The sequence below is a fragment of the Xenopus laevis genome, chromosome 3S (genome assembly GCF_017654675.1).
Source record: "Xenopus laevis strain J_2021 chromosome 3S, Xenopus_laevis_v10.1, whole genome shotgun sequence".
Taxonomy (NCBI): domain Eukaryota; kingdom Metazoa; phylum Chordata; class Amphibia; order Anura; family Pipidae; genus Xenopus; species Xenopus laevis.
The window spans coordinates 66,458,470-66,473,275 of NC_054376.1; the positions used below are offsets into that span (position 1 = coordinate 66,458,470).

A 14,806-nucleotide genomic window follows, 5' to 3' on the forward strand; every position below is an offset into this window, starting at 1 on the left:
TGGACTGATGAAAGCAAGATTGTTCTTTTTGGGTCTAAGGCCACAGACAATTTGTCAGACGACCCCCAAAAACTGAGTGAAGTACACTACACTGTACACTTTGAAGTTTAGTGCATACCAGGGATCATGGATCAGTTTCAATACATAAAAATAGGTCATGAAGAGGTCATGTTCCCTTATGCCGAAGAGGAAATGTCCTTGCAACAAGACAAATACCCCAAACACACCAGTAAATGAGCAACATCTTGGTTCCAGAACAACAAATTGAAGTTATGGAGTGACAGCCCAATCCCCAGACCTTAATCCAATAGAAAACGTGTGGGGTAACATAAAAAATGCTGTTTCTGAGGCAAAACCAAGAAAAGCATAAGAACTGTGGAATGTAACAGGTGCCAGAAGTTGGTGGACTCCATGTAACACAGATGTGCAGCAGAACTCAGAAACACCGGTTATACAACTAAATATTAGTTCAGTGATTATAGTTGTCAGTTTATACAGTGAATGTTTGAGTTTGTAAAGAAGAATACAGACACTGCTATTTTTTGAACAGCCTAATATTCCCTTTTCCTCACTTTCTGTAAAGGAATAACACAAATTTGATAACTTTTTCTTCATGTTTTGATTCGGAATAGAATGTGCAGTGTTCCCAGTGCATTTGTGTGTATAGGAATAAAAGCTATTTATAAGGCTTTTGAGCTTTATTCGCATTTATAAACACATTGTTATTCTTGACACAACTGTAAACAGGAATCACAAATGCACTTGTTAGAACTAAGGTGAACTGGTGAGTAGTTTTGTTCTGTGGTCTGTCAAGTAAAACTTTTAAACACTGATATTGGCAAATTGTTGGATAATAACAAATGCCACTGTAACTGATGTCTTTACCACACACAATGCAGAGCCCATGTGAAGACCAGCGATAAGAGTGCCACCATTCAGGATCTAAAGAATAGCTGACAGATAGATGTCTTTGTGAGGAAACATACGGCCCAGTCATATCGGAGCCGCTCTGTGTGTTTGTAAGTGGTCACATTGAAACCACTGCATCCCTGGCTTTTGTGCCGGCACGACTTGCTATTAAACAGGGTTTCTTTGTAAAAGCTCTTTAATCAAATGCCAAGTACTTTCAAACAAAACCCTGCCACAATATGCCTGTCTCTTCCCTACCCATCCTGGGTCATTGTATCCAATACAGTAACTATATAAATTTAGGGAAACCATATATAGCACTTGTATAACACTTTGTGCTATTATAATCATTGGCTTGAGTGAGTGACAGAACAGAACAAAATGTCTATAGTAAGGGAGTGCAAACTGCATCTGCAACACAAAATAACTCAATATCTCAGGTACATTTATTTGCAAACACTTAGGGACTGCTGTACTAATGTTTTTTGTTTGTTTGTTTTTCTGAATCAAACTTTGTAACGTTAAATATTGTTTATTTAATTAATCTGAGCACAAAAAAATTCACTATTTATTAAAAGGGTTGATCACCTTCCAAACACTTTTTTCAGTTCAGTTGTTTTCAGATTGTTCACCAGAAAAAAAGGTTTTTTTCACTCGCTTTTATTTTTTGGATATGCCAAAAATGGATAGCCAATCAAAGTGCTTAATACATGAGTGATTGGTTTATCCAAGGAAAAAAAGTACATATCAAATATGCAGGTTAAAAACTATATAAAAGAATGTTTACACATTACAGAAGGAAGACACGTATTAATTCCATTAGAAGAAACTTTTTGCAATAAAGTTAATACATAATACAGTATCATGATAAAGTTTGTACATTATACAGTATTATAGCTAAGATGACAGTTTCAAATCGTATTACTTTAGAAGTAAAATGCTGAAGAAGAATTTTGATAAAGAATTTAACAATATTTGAAAAAACTTACGGACAGATGAAATTACATTGAAGTCCAGACATATTCACATTTAGAGATTAGAAATATGCGCTGAAATTTGTTCTATTACAATCACTGAAAAACAATCAAGAGGCCTATCTGCACATCTAAGAAAATGTTGAGCCACTGTAGCTGTGCTCCTCTCATTCCTTCTATTCAAAATATGTTCCCTTACTCCGTCTTTGAGGGTTCTGCTAGTTTGGCCGACATATTGCTGAAGGTATATTTTACACGTAATCAAATAAACCACATTTTTGTAATTACAGTTGATATGTTGTCTTATATTATATATTTTTTTCGAAGCAGAAGAAGAAAAAGCACTCTGAATGGCTATCCAAAACACTTCTTTGATTGGTGTTTTTTCATTTAAATATCACTGGTTGTACAGAATTTCCCTAGCCTATGACTACGCCCCTGAGGTACGAAACGCGTAAGGCCACCCTCTGAGATGTTCCTTTTTGCGTAATAAAACTTTTATTTGCATCTTTTTTGGAGTGAAGTCCAGTCTTTGTGCCAGCTTACCACTGAATTCTACATGTCTGATACTACCTCCCCAAGCTGAAGGTCTGGGGCTTGAGCACCTGGACCCCCTGTCAGTATTGGTAAGTTTACCTTACTATTCACCAGCTTTGCAACATTGGATCTTTTTTTCTAATCCCCCATCCCATGTTACCCCTGCACAAATTTACTATATATAAAAGCTCACATAGTGGGAGCTATCCTTTGCGGCCTATAAAATATCTTTGCTTTGAGAAGTTGTTTTGCATGACGTGTATGCACAATTTGTTGTGATTGACAAATGTTGCTCAGGGAATCCTGCAGCTACTTCTATTACCAATTCCATTAGGTGTTAGCCCCAAAGTTAGTCCCCTAAGCACCCTGTGTCAATAGGTGCAGCAGTGCCCAATTTAGAACAGAAGGCAACAAGGAATAATAGGTGCTGAGTAGTGATGTGCGTACCGGCCGGATACCCGCAGCAGTTGGGCGGATTCTGGCCGACCTCGCACCTCCGGTTGCAGGAGGTGCGTTGGTCCAGTTTTAGCTCTTCTGCCTGCTCCCCCTGCCCCACCACCTTGCACTGTCGGCTTCCGCCTTCCTTTTTTATAGACGAGCACTTTATCACCCCACCCTTTTTTGTGACGTCATTGGCGGGTCGCTTGGATCTATAGAGGGAACCCCGGAAGTCACAGACGTGGGTGGGTGGGAGGGCGGGTTAGGGTCGGGTGCACATCACTAGTACTGAGCGAAACTATACAGAAGTGAGAGGAGCACATTTGGACATACTGTATGTACCTTTAATGAAGTGGTTTTAGAGGCAACTACTGTGGGGAGGAGTGCAAGTTGTGAATGTAAATAAGCTCTTTGGTACCTATTTTCCAGAATGTTAGAGGACCTTGTATATTCCAGATAAATGATCTTTCTGCAATTTGAAGCACCATTGTTTCAGACTACTAAAATCATTTAAACACTTAAAACCCCAAGAGGTTTGTTTTGTCACAACATTGATTTATGCAGCTAGTTACTGGTGTTGTAGAATTGTGATCTTTGAGTTGTCTGTAACCATTCTCACAATCCTCCGCATATGCCGCTCCTGTATTTTTCTTGGCCTGCCAGAACTGGGTTTTACAGCAACTGTGCCTGTGGCCTTCCATTTCCTGATTACATTACAGTTGAAAACAGACAGTTTAAACCTCTGAGATGGCTTTTTGTAGCCTTCCCTAAACCATGATACTGAAGAATCTTTAGTTTTCAGATCTTTTAAAAGTTGCTTTGAGGATCCCCTGTTGTCACTCTTCAGAGGAGAGTCAAACAGAAACACAACTTGTATTTGGCCACCTTAAAGGACAAGGAAAGTCTAAAATAGAATAAGGCTAGAAATGCTATATTTTGTATATTAAACATAAGCATAAACCTACTGCACCACAAAGCCTAATCAAACAAATAATTTATGCTTTAAAAGTTGGCCACAGGGGGCTGTCATCTTGTAACGTTCACTCACAGGGTAACACACAGAAAGCCAAGCGTTATTAGAAAGCCTTGATTCCCTCTGGTGTTCTGTCAAGCCACCACTAGAATAATTCAATCATGGGATATGGAAATCAAAGGCAAACAGCAGAATACCTGCTAATCAGTGCTTTATTGTGCGTCCACACGACATGTTTTGGGCAGCAAAGGCCCACACTTGAAAAAGGGCCTTTGCTGCCCGAAACATGTCGCGTGGACGCACAATAAAGCACTGATTAGCAGGTATTTTCAGCGAAACAAGGTGAAAAAATTCTCCCATCTCTATCAATAAGCAATGACATTCTCATATTTTGGAACCTTCTGCATAATGGTTTTCTGAATAACAGATCCAATTCCTAATCTACCTTATGCTTAATTTATTTGTCTATAACAGTAACAGATATATCCTACTTTTTCTGCCCATATCCAAGGACAACACTGAATTATACTGACATATAAGGGATCAGTGTGAATCCTTGTCTAGCAAATATAACCCTCCTAATGTTTCAGTAATTTGGCCAATAATAATAATAATAATAATATTTGTTGTTATTATTATTATTCTTGAGGGGCAACGGAGATGTTTCCTATGCAAATAGAAATACATTAGTTCCCGTTTCCCCTCTCATCTAATAATAGTGCACAACACAGTCAGAATACCCATGTGCCAGTGCCCTAAAGCTTTCCTGATGTAGATGGGATTGAGCACAAATAGCTGTGATGTTACATGAAATATGAAATTTTATTGTTCATTTTCAGCCATCTATGTTTTCTTTGTATTACAGGATGCAACATATTATCCATGGCACAGCAGACTACTATAGTCAGTGCAGCAACGACACCACTGGAAAACTTAACCACTAAAGCTTCAATTACAGACACATCAGCTGCATTAACTACGAAGCCTACAACTGTTACTGTACCAGTTACTTCAACAGAAATGGCCACTAGTTCTGTTCTGAGTTTAACTCAAAGCTCTGTAACAAGTGCCTCAGCTGCCAACATCCCCAATCCTATTAGCACAGTAACAGCAGCCAGTACACCAAAGGGAACTACAGCTGGGAAAACGGATTCAGCTCTGACTACTACTGTCACACCTTCAGCCCAATCTTCATTAAAACCAACAGCAACCAGCACTGCAGGAAATCCTTTATCATCTCAAGGTAATGCAGATCGATTTTTAACAGACAAACTGGATAGTGGGTAAAGAGAAACTATAATTTTAGTTATAAAAAACTTTAATGTAGTTATATAATTCATTAATAGCTAATAATAATTATTTTTCTTTACAATTCATTATTAGTAGTTTCCTATACCTAGCATTTTTTAAAAAAATCTGAAAACAGCTCACACACACACACACACACACACACTCTATGGGACCCTTTTACTAACAATCGAATTGCAATTTTTTCCATCTCGAAAAATGTGCGATTTTCCTATATTTCTATAAAGCTTTAACATCTCTAGATTTATTAAGTGTATAAACCACTAAAATCTCTCATTCAAAACTTTGCCAGATAAAAGTTGTCGAGGTGCTATAGAAGTCAATAGTAGCTGTGCTGATCCTATTGGGCCTCTTTAAATCAATTTGGACTTTTAAAGGTTTTCAGTTTTTTTATTCACTAGGAATTGCCTGTAAAAAGTTTTAAGGGTTTCTGTATTTTTTACTGCATCATACAGCGCTTTTAGTCGTTCATACTTTTTATATTCAGATATTTTAATAAATTCTATGACAGTTGTTGTTTTAGAGTTTGTGAATTTAGTTGTGGTTTCCAAAACCTTAAAATCTAAGCCTCCACGTTTCTCACACTTCTGACATTTAATTCAAATGTGTCTGCGCAGGGCCAGATTCAGCAGTGGGCAGTATTACTAAACTATTACTAAGGTGTGGACTCTACTAGCCTTTTAAGAATGAAAGAAAAGATAGTTTCTCTTGTCAATGGAAAGCATCCTTTTTTTCCCATGTATAGATACGATTAAAATGATTATCTGGCAGAAACTGTAGGGTGGGGCGCTATTGGCCAGTTTTTTTTTTAGGGTGCTGTTAAACACAGTTCCAGCACTGAATTTGCAATTAAATCCCCTTACAGTTTGGGTGCATGCTTTCAGTATTAATCAGTAATATGTAAAATACTGCCAATCACTTATGACATATGAGTTAACATGGCATCTCTTCTGCCTGCCTTTTATCAGATATTGGGTCCTGTAGGTGCATTCTGTAAACTAATCATTGCTCTCTATTGAAGGTTTTTGTGTATAAAAAAAAAAAAAACTGGTTTGTGCCTTACTGCTTCCCATGGTTTAAAGTGAAATAGGATCCTTAAGGAGAGAGTTTTGTTATTACCATTTACCATTAGTAAATACCTAGTAAATGAGGTTAGAGATGGATACATAATGGGGCAATAAGTTGACAGGATGCTTACAAATGTACACTTTGAATCTGCCCAAACTAGGGAAAACAGAGAGCAAATAAGCCTGTTGGTCTGGAAAACCCAATAACAGTTCTAATCTGTTTTCCAGTATCAATGAGAAATTCTGTTTTCCATTGGCCTTGGCCTGGTGTCAGTTCAGGATTTTCACAAGCTCTTGGCAATTACTGATTTTCAATTTTTTGCTGAAAGGTTAAACTTGTTATTTAAACATGATTATTATTGTTTATTATTTAGAAACTTTCCAGACTACTGAAGCAACAGTTAAGCAAGAGCAGTCATCTCACGCAGAGCCCACTTCAACATCTGCACAGCAGAACACAACAACACAAGTCCAAGACACTACGCCTACAAACAGGAGCACTGTTTATTCTTCCTTTACAAGTCCTATCTCCTTGCCTACTACAAACACCACCAGCAATATGACAGCCTCTACTGCAGGCACCACAGAAAGTCCTACAACCAGCCTGCCCACTGGTTCTATTAATGGAACACCTGCTGTAGATACTACACTTCTGACCACCACATTTCAAACAAGTACTAAACTTCCTGGCAGTAATGTGAATATAAAGGTAAATGAAGCAGCTTTTAATTTAGAGGCAAATGGTGACAAAAAAAAAAAAATATATATATATTGTAGTGATGAGACTAGTTTCAAGTTTCATGCCTGATATATACAAGGACATTTAGGGGCAAATTCACTAACCGGTGAAAATTCGCCAGCGCTGGCTTTGCGCACATCACAACACTTTGCCACGCGTAAATTCGCCTGGACAATGCTAATTCACGAAGATCCGAAGTTGCGCACAGTGTACCGAACACTGGCGAAGTTATGCTAGAAAAATACGCTCAGCAGTTGGAAGTTACGCTAGTGTTGGCTAATTAGCATACGGCGTGCAGTAAAAGTACAATGGATGTATATGGTGCAGCAAACACATTACACTACACAAGGCCAGGGAACCTTAATAAAATTATATAGAGGTGTTATATTGCCCTACACATGTGCCCACAGTTTAGTTTAGGTGCCATGTGTTATCAAATGTAGGGGGGAAGGAGGGTACCCCAAAAAAATGTTTTGATCTTTTTCAGCCTATCACCCTGTAAAAAGGAAAAGACACCAGTGTTTTCTCAACTTTTTTTTGAGCAACTCCTATCTACTCTATTGCACTTCACCTGGTCTGAGGTGGCGAAGGCAAGTCTGGCAATAGAGGTATCTCCTTGGCAAAATTACACCAGCAAAATCTCGCTAGCGACCGTTAGTAAATCGGTGAAGTGCCGAAATTACTTCACACTGGAGAATTTTCGCCAGCATTAGCCACTTCGCCCTTTAGTAAATTTCCCCCTTAGCCTGTACAGCAGGGGTCCAGAATCTTTCATACGCATGAGCCACATTGAAATATAAAAAGTGTTTGGGAGCAACTCAAGCATGAAAGATATTTCAGAGGTGCCAAATAAGAGCTATGATTGGACCCTTTGTGAAATGTTAACCTACATAAGGCTCTGTTTGGCTTTTCACTGGGTCTTTATGCAACAAAAACTTGCCTCCAAACCAGAAATTCAAAAATAAGCATCTGTTCTAATGCCAGTGGGAGCAACATCTACTGGTTGAGGATCACTGCTATAAGGTATTCTGTGAATATTTCAATAGAAAAACTTTGTTTGCAGGTATTTAGAACCATTGTTTTAACATCCATCCCCTCTTAAGGTACGAACCCCACAGATTGCTAATGTTTAACCTAGAATTTATAAACTGGAGTAGTTCTCAGGTTCAGAACCATGTGTGTGTTTATTCTGATAATCAAGGTCATGCTATGGGAAAGATAACCTTCCTTGATCAATGAAAGAAGGAAACAGACAGCAAATCTGTGCATTCATGGAACAGCATTCATCTTCTGTTTTTCTTTTAGGTAACTTGTCAGAAAAAAGTTTTTGATAACATAAATCTCAAGTTGAAAACGAACGCCTCCAGGAGCTGTGTAAGTAGAACTGTTGCCAATTCTGATGAATGCATTCTATTAGCTTAGGTTTATCACAGGACAATATCATAAGTGCAGTGGAACACACTTAAGAATAGGGCTTCTCAAACCAGCCGTTATTTTGAATGGTTTGCTATCGCAAATCCTAAAGGCTCCCACAATGATAAATATCAAGTGACCGATCGATCAAACTGATCAATAAAAATGTATTCCTAAAAGTTCCTGAATTACTTAAACATCCTTCATGATTCAAATGATGACTTTTGATAAATGAGCCCCATAGTTTTTTTTTTCTCTCTGTAGATGTTATGTCATGTAGGCAAACCCAAGGGGAGTGACTGGATTCATTTCTAGGTGTGGTCTTCTTCTTATAACAGTCACCTTTACTTTGGGCCTAGCCTTTAGCTACTCTGGTGTTGCCACACAAGAATCCAGTACTCCCAGAGGGGCAGGCAAGGGCATCAAACGTATACTGTAGGAAGGAGCTGGTAAGGAAGGGGCTGGACATAGACAGGCCATGAGGCAAACTCAAGGTTAGGAACAAGCCTGGGTCTGAACCAAAGAAGCCACACAGGACAGTAGCAGGTGTAAAGGGAACAGCAATCACAAGAACACCTAGGACCAAGCATGATTGACTATAAAGAGCAGTGGGTCAGTGCAGAGCAGGGAGTTATATAGCCTGATCACCTGTGGCTATATTAGCAAGGACCAGGCCAAGCTGACCGGGAGCCCTAGGCAACCTTGACACTGTGTGCATGGGCGGGCGGCGGTGACAGAAGTGAGAGCAGCAGAGGGAAGAGCAGCAGGCAGTGAGGGCAGAGTGGAACAAACATGAACTAGGGGTAGGCAGAAGACCCTTTAACAGGTACCTGCCCAATGCCCCCTATTGTTCCGCCCTAGGCAGATGCCTCTTCTGCCTACCCCTAATTCCGACCCTGATATTAGATGAAACAAGCCATGCCTACTAGCAATAGCAGAGAACCAGGACTGTACCTGTAGTGCTAACAGCTTGAAAACACCAGGTCAGTGGTTCAACTCCAGGCAGTATGTTACAGGCTATGAGCAGTTTATACTGTAGCTATTGGGATCTGCCTTGTCTTTGTTATGTGTTGCTGGCTTTAGTCAAAATGAATAAATATGCAAGTAAAATCACTAGGGTGACTCCTTGGCAGTTCTCAGATAAGGGCTGCAGTCATTAGATACAACAGGGAAAGACACAGAATGTAAGCTACTGCTCACTAGTGAGGAGCAAAATTTTTCGCCTGGTTCCACCACGAAAAAGACTCCCATAGAGTCCAATGAGTAAAAAAAAATTGTTTGTTGCAGCATATACAGTATGTATTGTGGCTGGTGCTGAGGAAGTTGTAGAAGTTTTTAAGCAAAATGTTATTTTTTTCTTCACTCTGGTGAAACTTCAGAAAGTTGCATTTTCTGTTTACACTAAATACATTGATTCTTTTTCCTAATCACACAGCCAAACCAAACATCCTTCAGAATATGAAAAGTCAAAACTTCAGCCCCATCCTGTTGCCTAAATACATTTTTGAACTCACTCTAGTGCTCTCACTATGGTATTTCCTACCTAGGATATTTTTGTTGTTTGAGTTTCTTTCCTGTAGGATGTCATGACCAATATAGTAAAGACAACCCAATAAATACATTTTATGCCAGGCCTTTTATGTACGACAGAGCCATAGCTCATGTTTGCAGCATTCTTGGTACATTGTCTTGTTCAGCATATCGAACCCCAAATTTTTGTTAGGTATTACTTACATGGAAAGTGAACCTTGGTGTGTGTATTAACCAATTAAAGCAGACCTTTCAGACTCACAACATATAACTGAGCAACAAAAGATGTTAAGCAGCTAAATTCTAACAAATCTGCTCAAAATATCTGGCACATAATAAAAGATTTCCCTCTTATTTGTCTTACTAATGCATGTTTTTATATAACAACAAGTGAAAGGCAGATAAACCCTCACTAGTGGACCTCGACAATATGTTATGTTGTTATCATAAATAAAATACATCCAATATAGCCTCATGCTTTTATATGGTCCCACAACCCCATGGTGAGTTAGAATATATAGAAGAGAAAAACATACTCTCTGATTAATATAGTAGGCTAAAGTATGAAAGGCAAAGCCCGTGGGCAAATACACGAGTATCAACGCACCATTTAACTGAAAGAATGAGGCAAAGCTGAAATAATAGAACACCAGGAAATAACATATTATGGCATACCTGGAAAATACAGATGTACATGCAGATAAAAAAGTAAAGAAAAGTATGATTAGCTGGATACAAGATCAAAGGGACACATACTACAAATATTTTATAGTATAAACATTATCTCATAGCAACGCCTGTAACACGGCATTTCACCGCATTTCCAGAAAATCAGGTCGGTGGCTTGTGTAGTACAAATAAAAAATGAAGCCACGTAAGGCAAGCTAGTGAGGAGAAAGGGCAGCTATCTTTATTTAGAGAAATGGCAGTGGAAAATGTAATGATCCTTAACAAGCCTTATATTATCTGCGCTTGACTAAAAATATTTAGATCATAGCTCAGTGAGTACCATTGTTTATTTCAGCAGTTGGCAAGACATGTAGCCATAGGTGTCTATACCAAACAAATGATATGCCCATATACCTATATTCCCAAATGCAGAACTGGGAACATTTTGTTAAGCCCTACACCCACTGAGGACTCTTTCTCATAAATAGGGAAAATTAGGAGGTATCATATTAGGTTAACACATGATTACGTAAACATTAAAAAACTGCTATATAAAAAATATATCTAAAAAATGTAAGTAACAAATGTACATACTGACTGGAGCCCTGCATTTTACTATACTAGAAATGGGCTGATCTGTTAGTTTGGTCCTGAGGACAGCACATTGCACTCCTTCCTCCTATGTCCCCAAATAATTCTAAACACAGAAGTTATTTTTAGGATTATACTGAAAGGACTGGTCAAAGCAAAAGCATGTGAAGTATGTAAAAGATCATTTAACACATTTTTTGGTTCATAAAGTCTCTTGTTCTTTGTTCCTAGAACTCAGATATCGGCATGAAGCAATATGAAGATCTCCAGAACATATGCAAAGCAGTGAGACCTGTAATTGAGTATACAGAGCAATGCAACATAGTTCTTGGCTATAATGACAAGTGGAGTGATAGGGTGGAAGTACTGGAAGTTGTAGTGGAAAGTGAGTATCATGGGAAAAAAAATACGTTTGTATTCTGGCTACTGCTTGGGGGCTTGCTTCACAGTATCAGTTTTATTTGTGTCTAGAATCAGTGTTGAACTCTTACCTGATATGCAACCCCCTCCAGCCCCCTCCCCACATACCTTTCTCTTCTTGTGGCCATGCCAGGGGCCAGGAAGGAAGGTAGGTCCCAAGAAGCAGCAAAGGGTTCATGCAGGGAGCAGGTCTGGGCCGGCAGGGCCCACAGTTTTTTTTCCCGGTGTCTGACCTTGTCTAGAAATATTTATTTATGGTTTTCATTTCTCCAATCTGTACTATTAGTTACAAATGAGAAGATCAGCAGTAATGAGGACATCTTCTCCGTGCAGCCTGCTTTAATATACAGTACTGTCACATTGCCTGAAGCATAAACATGGCACATTCTACATCAGAATTATAATTAGTCCTGGAGCATCAGCTTCCATAAAAAAATGTTACTTTCTCAGAATATGTTGGTGATTTGCAGTAACCTTATTAACATTAGTCCAGGGCACACTGAGCATCTCCATTGCTACTGACAAAACATGGCCTAATAGGAATAGAAGATTGGGAGCTGCTCTGGACAACTTTAAAGGACTTTTGACTGTGCAATGTGGATACCAAACCATAGTTTCAAAATGACTGCTTGGAGAAGAAGAGTTCTGATCATTGGACTACTAGGGCCTGTTCTGCACAGATTTCTGTGGAATATTTTATTGTAGCTCACATCAGCAGTCAGGATGGCTATTCCTGGATATATTTAATATTGGTTTGCAATAAGTAAGGCAGTTTATAGGCAAATATTTTAAAAAGGCAAGAGAAGGAGCTCTATACCCAGAAGAGAGACCTGTTCAGAAGGAGGCACGCCATCTAGTGATCAAGTCTGACAACTGCAGACTCCCTACCGCTACTTCTGCTCCTCAAATGCAAAAAGGGCAAGAGGCTGAAAATCACCAAAATGAACCAAAATATCTTATTATGTCAAATGCTTCATTGTTTTATCTCTTAATATGTTATATACATTGGGGGAACAAAAAAGGTGGCAAGAGAGTGATTGTTCCTATTAACCACTGAGCTTGAATGCATATACTATACTGTATGTCTACTGAATATCACATTCTTACCCTTTCCCATATATTATATAATATTTAGTGCTTTCTATGAACATATAATATAACATATGTTTTATATACTCACACATACATATATTTTATTTTTAGCACGTTTAGCTCATAATGACCTTCATAATATGCTGAAGAACTTGACAGATAAGGTACATTTTTCAAATTTTAAAAAAAATGTAATTATTAGTAAAGTTATGTTGTTGTGGCTTGATACTGTAGATGTTTGTATGCTAAAGCTCCATACACACACAGTATATTGTCAGGGGTAAGAATAAACATATCAAAATACAACTCATAGAGCCCATGATTAAGTGCTGGGTAAGCATGAAACTCGTTAGGCTATAGATATGGGGTCAATATATGTTTTAATATGTTTGGAAAAATAAAGATTTTGTAGATTTTAAGTTGTGCAATAGTTGTATTTTGATATGTTTAGTACCTATTTTTGGTCACTAGAACTGATTACATGAATTTGATTTTTGCAAGAGTGGGAATCTATGTGGTCTTATGGTTTTTAATACATGTATTTATTTATTTATATAATTGTATATGTATTGCTATTGAAAGCAGTGTTTGTCTATCCCTTTCTATTCTCTGCCCTGTAACATAAACTAAGGGATTAATAAACTAAGGGATTAATAGACCGGTCTTGCTGGAGGAGACTGACTTTTGCAACATTGTTTAAAAAGTAGCAACCCGGGAGTTAAGCAAATGCTGCTTTCAATAGCAATTATATTTACAAATAACTGTTAATCTTTAATAGAGTCATATTGAAAAGTTGCTTATAATTTTCTTTTATTAGGCAATATTTTTTGGGTTAACATGTCCTTTAATGAACCATTTTCAGTGGTTTGAAAGTCATTTAAAATGTAATTTTCACTAAAAGCAATATTTATTTATTATTTGTCTTTCTGTTCACTGGTTCTAATCACTGAAACAGTGTGATAGAAGTCAGTCCTTCTTCAGGCATGTTAATCAGTTGCTTCTGCTTCATTTTTTCAGGAGTCACAACAGCAGTACCCAATTAGAGAGTAGCCAATTGCATACTGCTTTCAATATAAAGTTAATTTGCAAATAACTTTAAAAAACTAGATTTTTTTTAAATTATTGTAATTTGGAAAGTTGCTTTAAATTACAGTTTCTTTCATTGTAAATAAAAAAAAAAAAAAAAAAAAAAAAAGAGTATCTGAGTGTAGTTGCCCTTTTAGCCTTTGTATATAATGTGGTCAAAGTCCGTTTACAACCTTTTACAGCTTAACCCATTTATAAGATTTCAAAGAAAAGGATGATTTGCAGTACAGGTATTAGATCCATTAACCAGAAACCCCTTGTCCAAAAAGCTCCGAATTACAGGACAGTAATCACCCATAGACTCAATTTAAAGCAAATCATTTTAAGTTTTAATGTTTCCTTATTCTCTGTAATCATAAAACCGTACATTGTACTTGATGCCAACTAATACTGTATATAATTAATCCTTTCTTTATTCTTTCTCATGTAGGATGGAAAATCCTTATTTTTAACAGATAAAATAGAAAGTATTGATGATGATGATTGGCTAAGCATGCCTCTAATAATCACAATCGTCTGTTTGGCTGTGTCCCTACTGCTCATTGCAGCTATCTATGGGTGCTGGCACCAGAGGCAAACTCATAAACGAGAGCAGGTAAGCAACACAAGTCACACCTCAATTAGAACAGAAACAAACAGTTCTAGTTTAGTAAAGTACATAAGTCTAATATTGATTGTCATAGATAAAAATGTCAATACCTCAAACACTTTCCTGGTTGTTTGGAAATCAAAGTGCTAGGAATCTTTCAGCATTCATTTGGAGGGGTTGAGCTTGATGGACTTTGTCTTTTTTCAACCCAATTTAACTATGTAACATATGTCTGTTAAAACTCAACGTGTATCTACAGTATATGAGATCTTGGCCACCATGGACGCCTTTCAGTAATCAGCATTAGAGGGGCAGCCCATAAATTACTTAAGAGCCGGACAGTCAGTCACATTGTGATCATGATCAAGGGAGAGGAGAGAAAGCTGCAGAAACAATCCATCACCTGTATCTCAAAGCAGGTACAAGAGTTTTAAGACATATGTTACAAGGTTGTGTAATTTAGTGCTAAAA

The 14,806-nt window shown here is 37.8% G+C and overlaps 1 protein-coding gene across 2 annotated transcripts in view; it reads left to right on the forward strand.

Annotated features, from left to right (window-relative positions):
- The window catches only part of LOC108713039 (podocalyxin), a 43,846-nt gene that overhangs the window by 26,096 nt on the left and 2,944 nt on the right, over window positions 1-14,806 (forward strand). The window contains exons 1-7 of one of the 2 annotated variants that reach the window (XM_041588450.1): window positions 1,825-2,509; window positions 4,697-5,074; window positions 6,581-6,915; window positions 8,251-8,319; window positions 11,380-11,533; window positions 12,772-12,824; window positions 14,177-14,341. In XM_041588450.1, the coding sequence (XP_041444384.1) occupies window positions 4,714-5,074; window positions 6,581-6,915; window positions 8,251-8,319; window positions 11,380-11,533; window positions 12,772-12,824; window positions 14,177-14,341 (1,137 nt within the window). In that variant the 5' untranslated portion in view covers window positions 1,825-2,509; window positions 4,697-4,713. Of the gene's footprint in view, window positions 1-1,824; window positions 2,510-4,696; window positions 5,075-6,580; window positions 6,916-8,250; window positions 8,320-11,379; window positions 11,534-12,771; window positions 12,825-14,176; window positions 14,342-14,806 lie in introns of those variants that run through there. The other variant, XM_018255699.2, reaches the window with a different exon arrangement.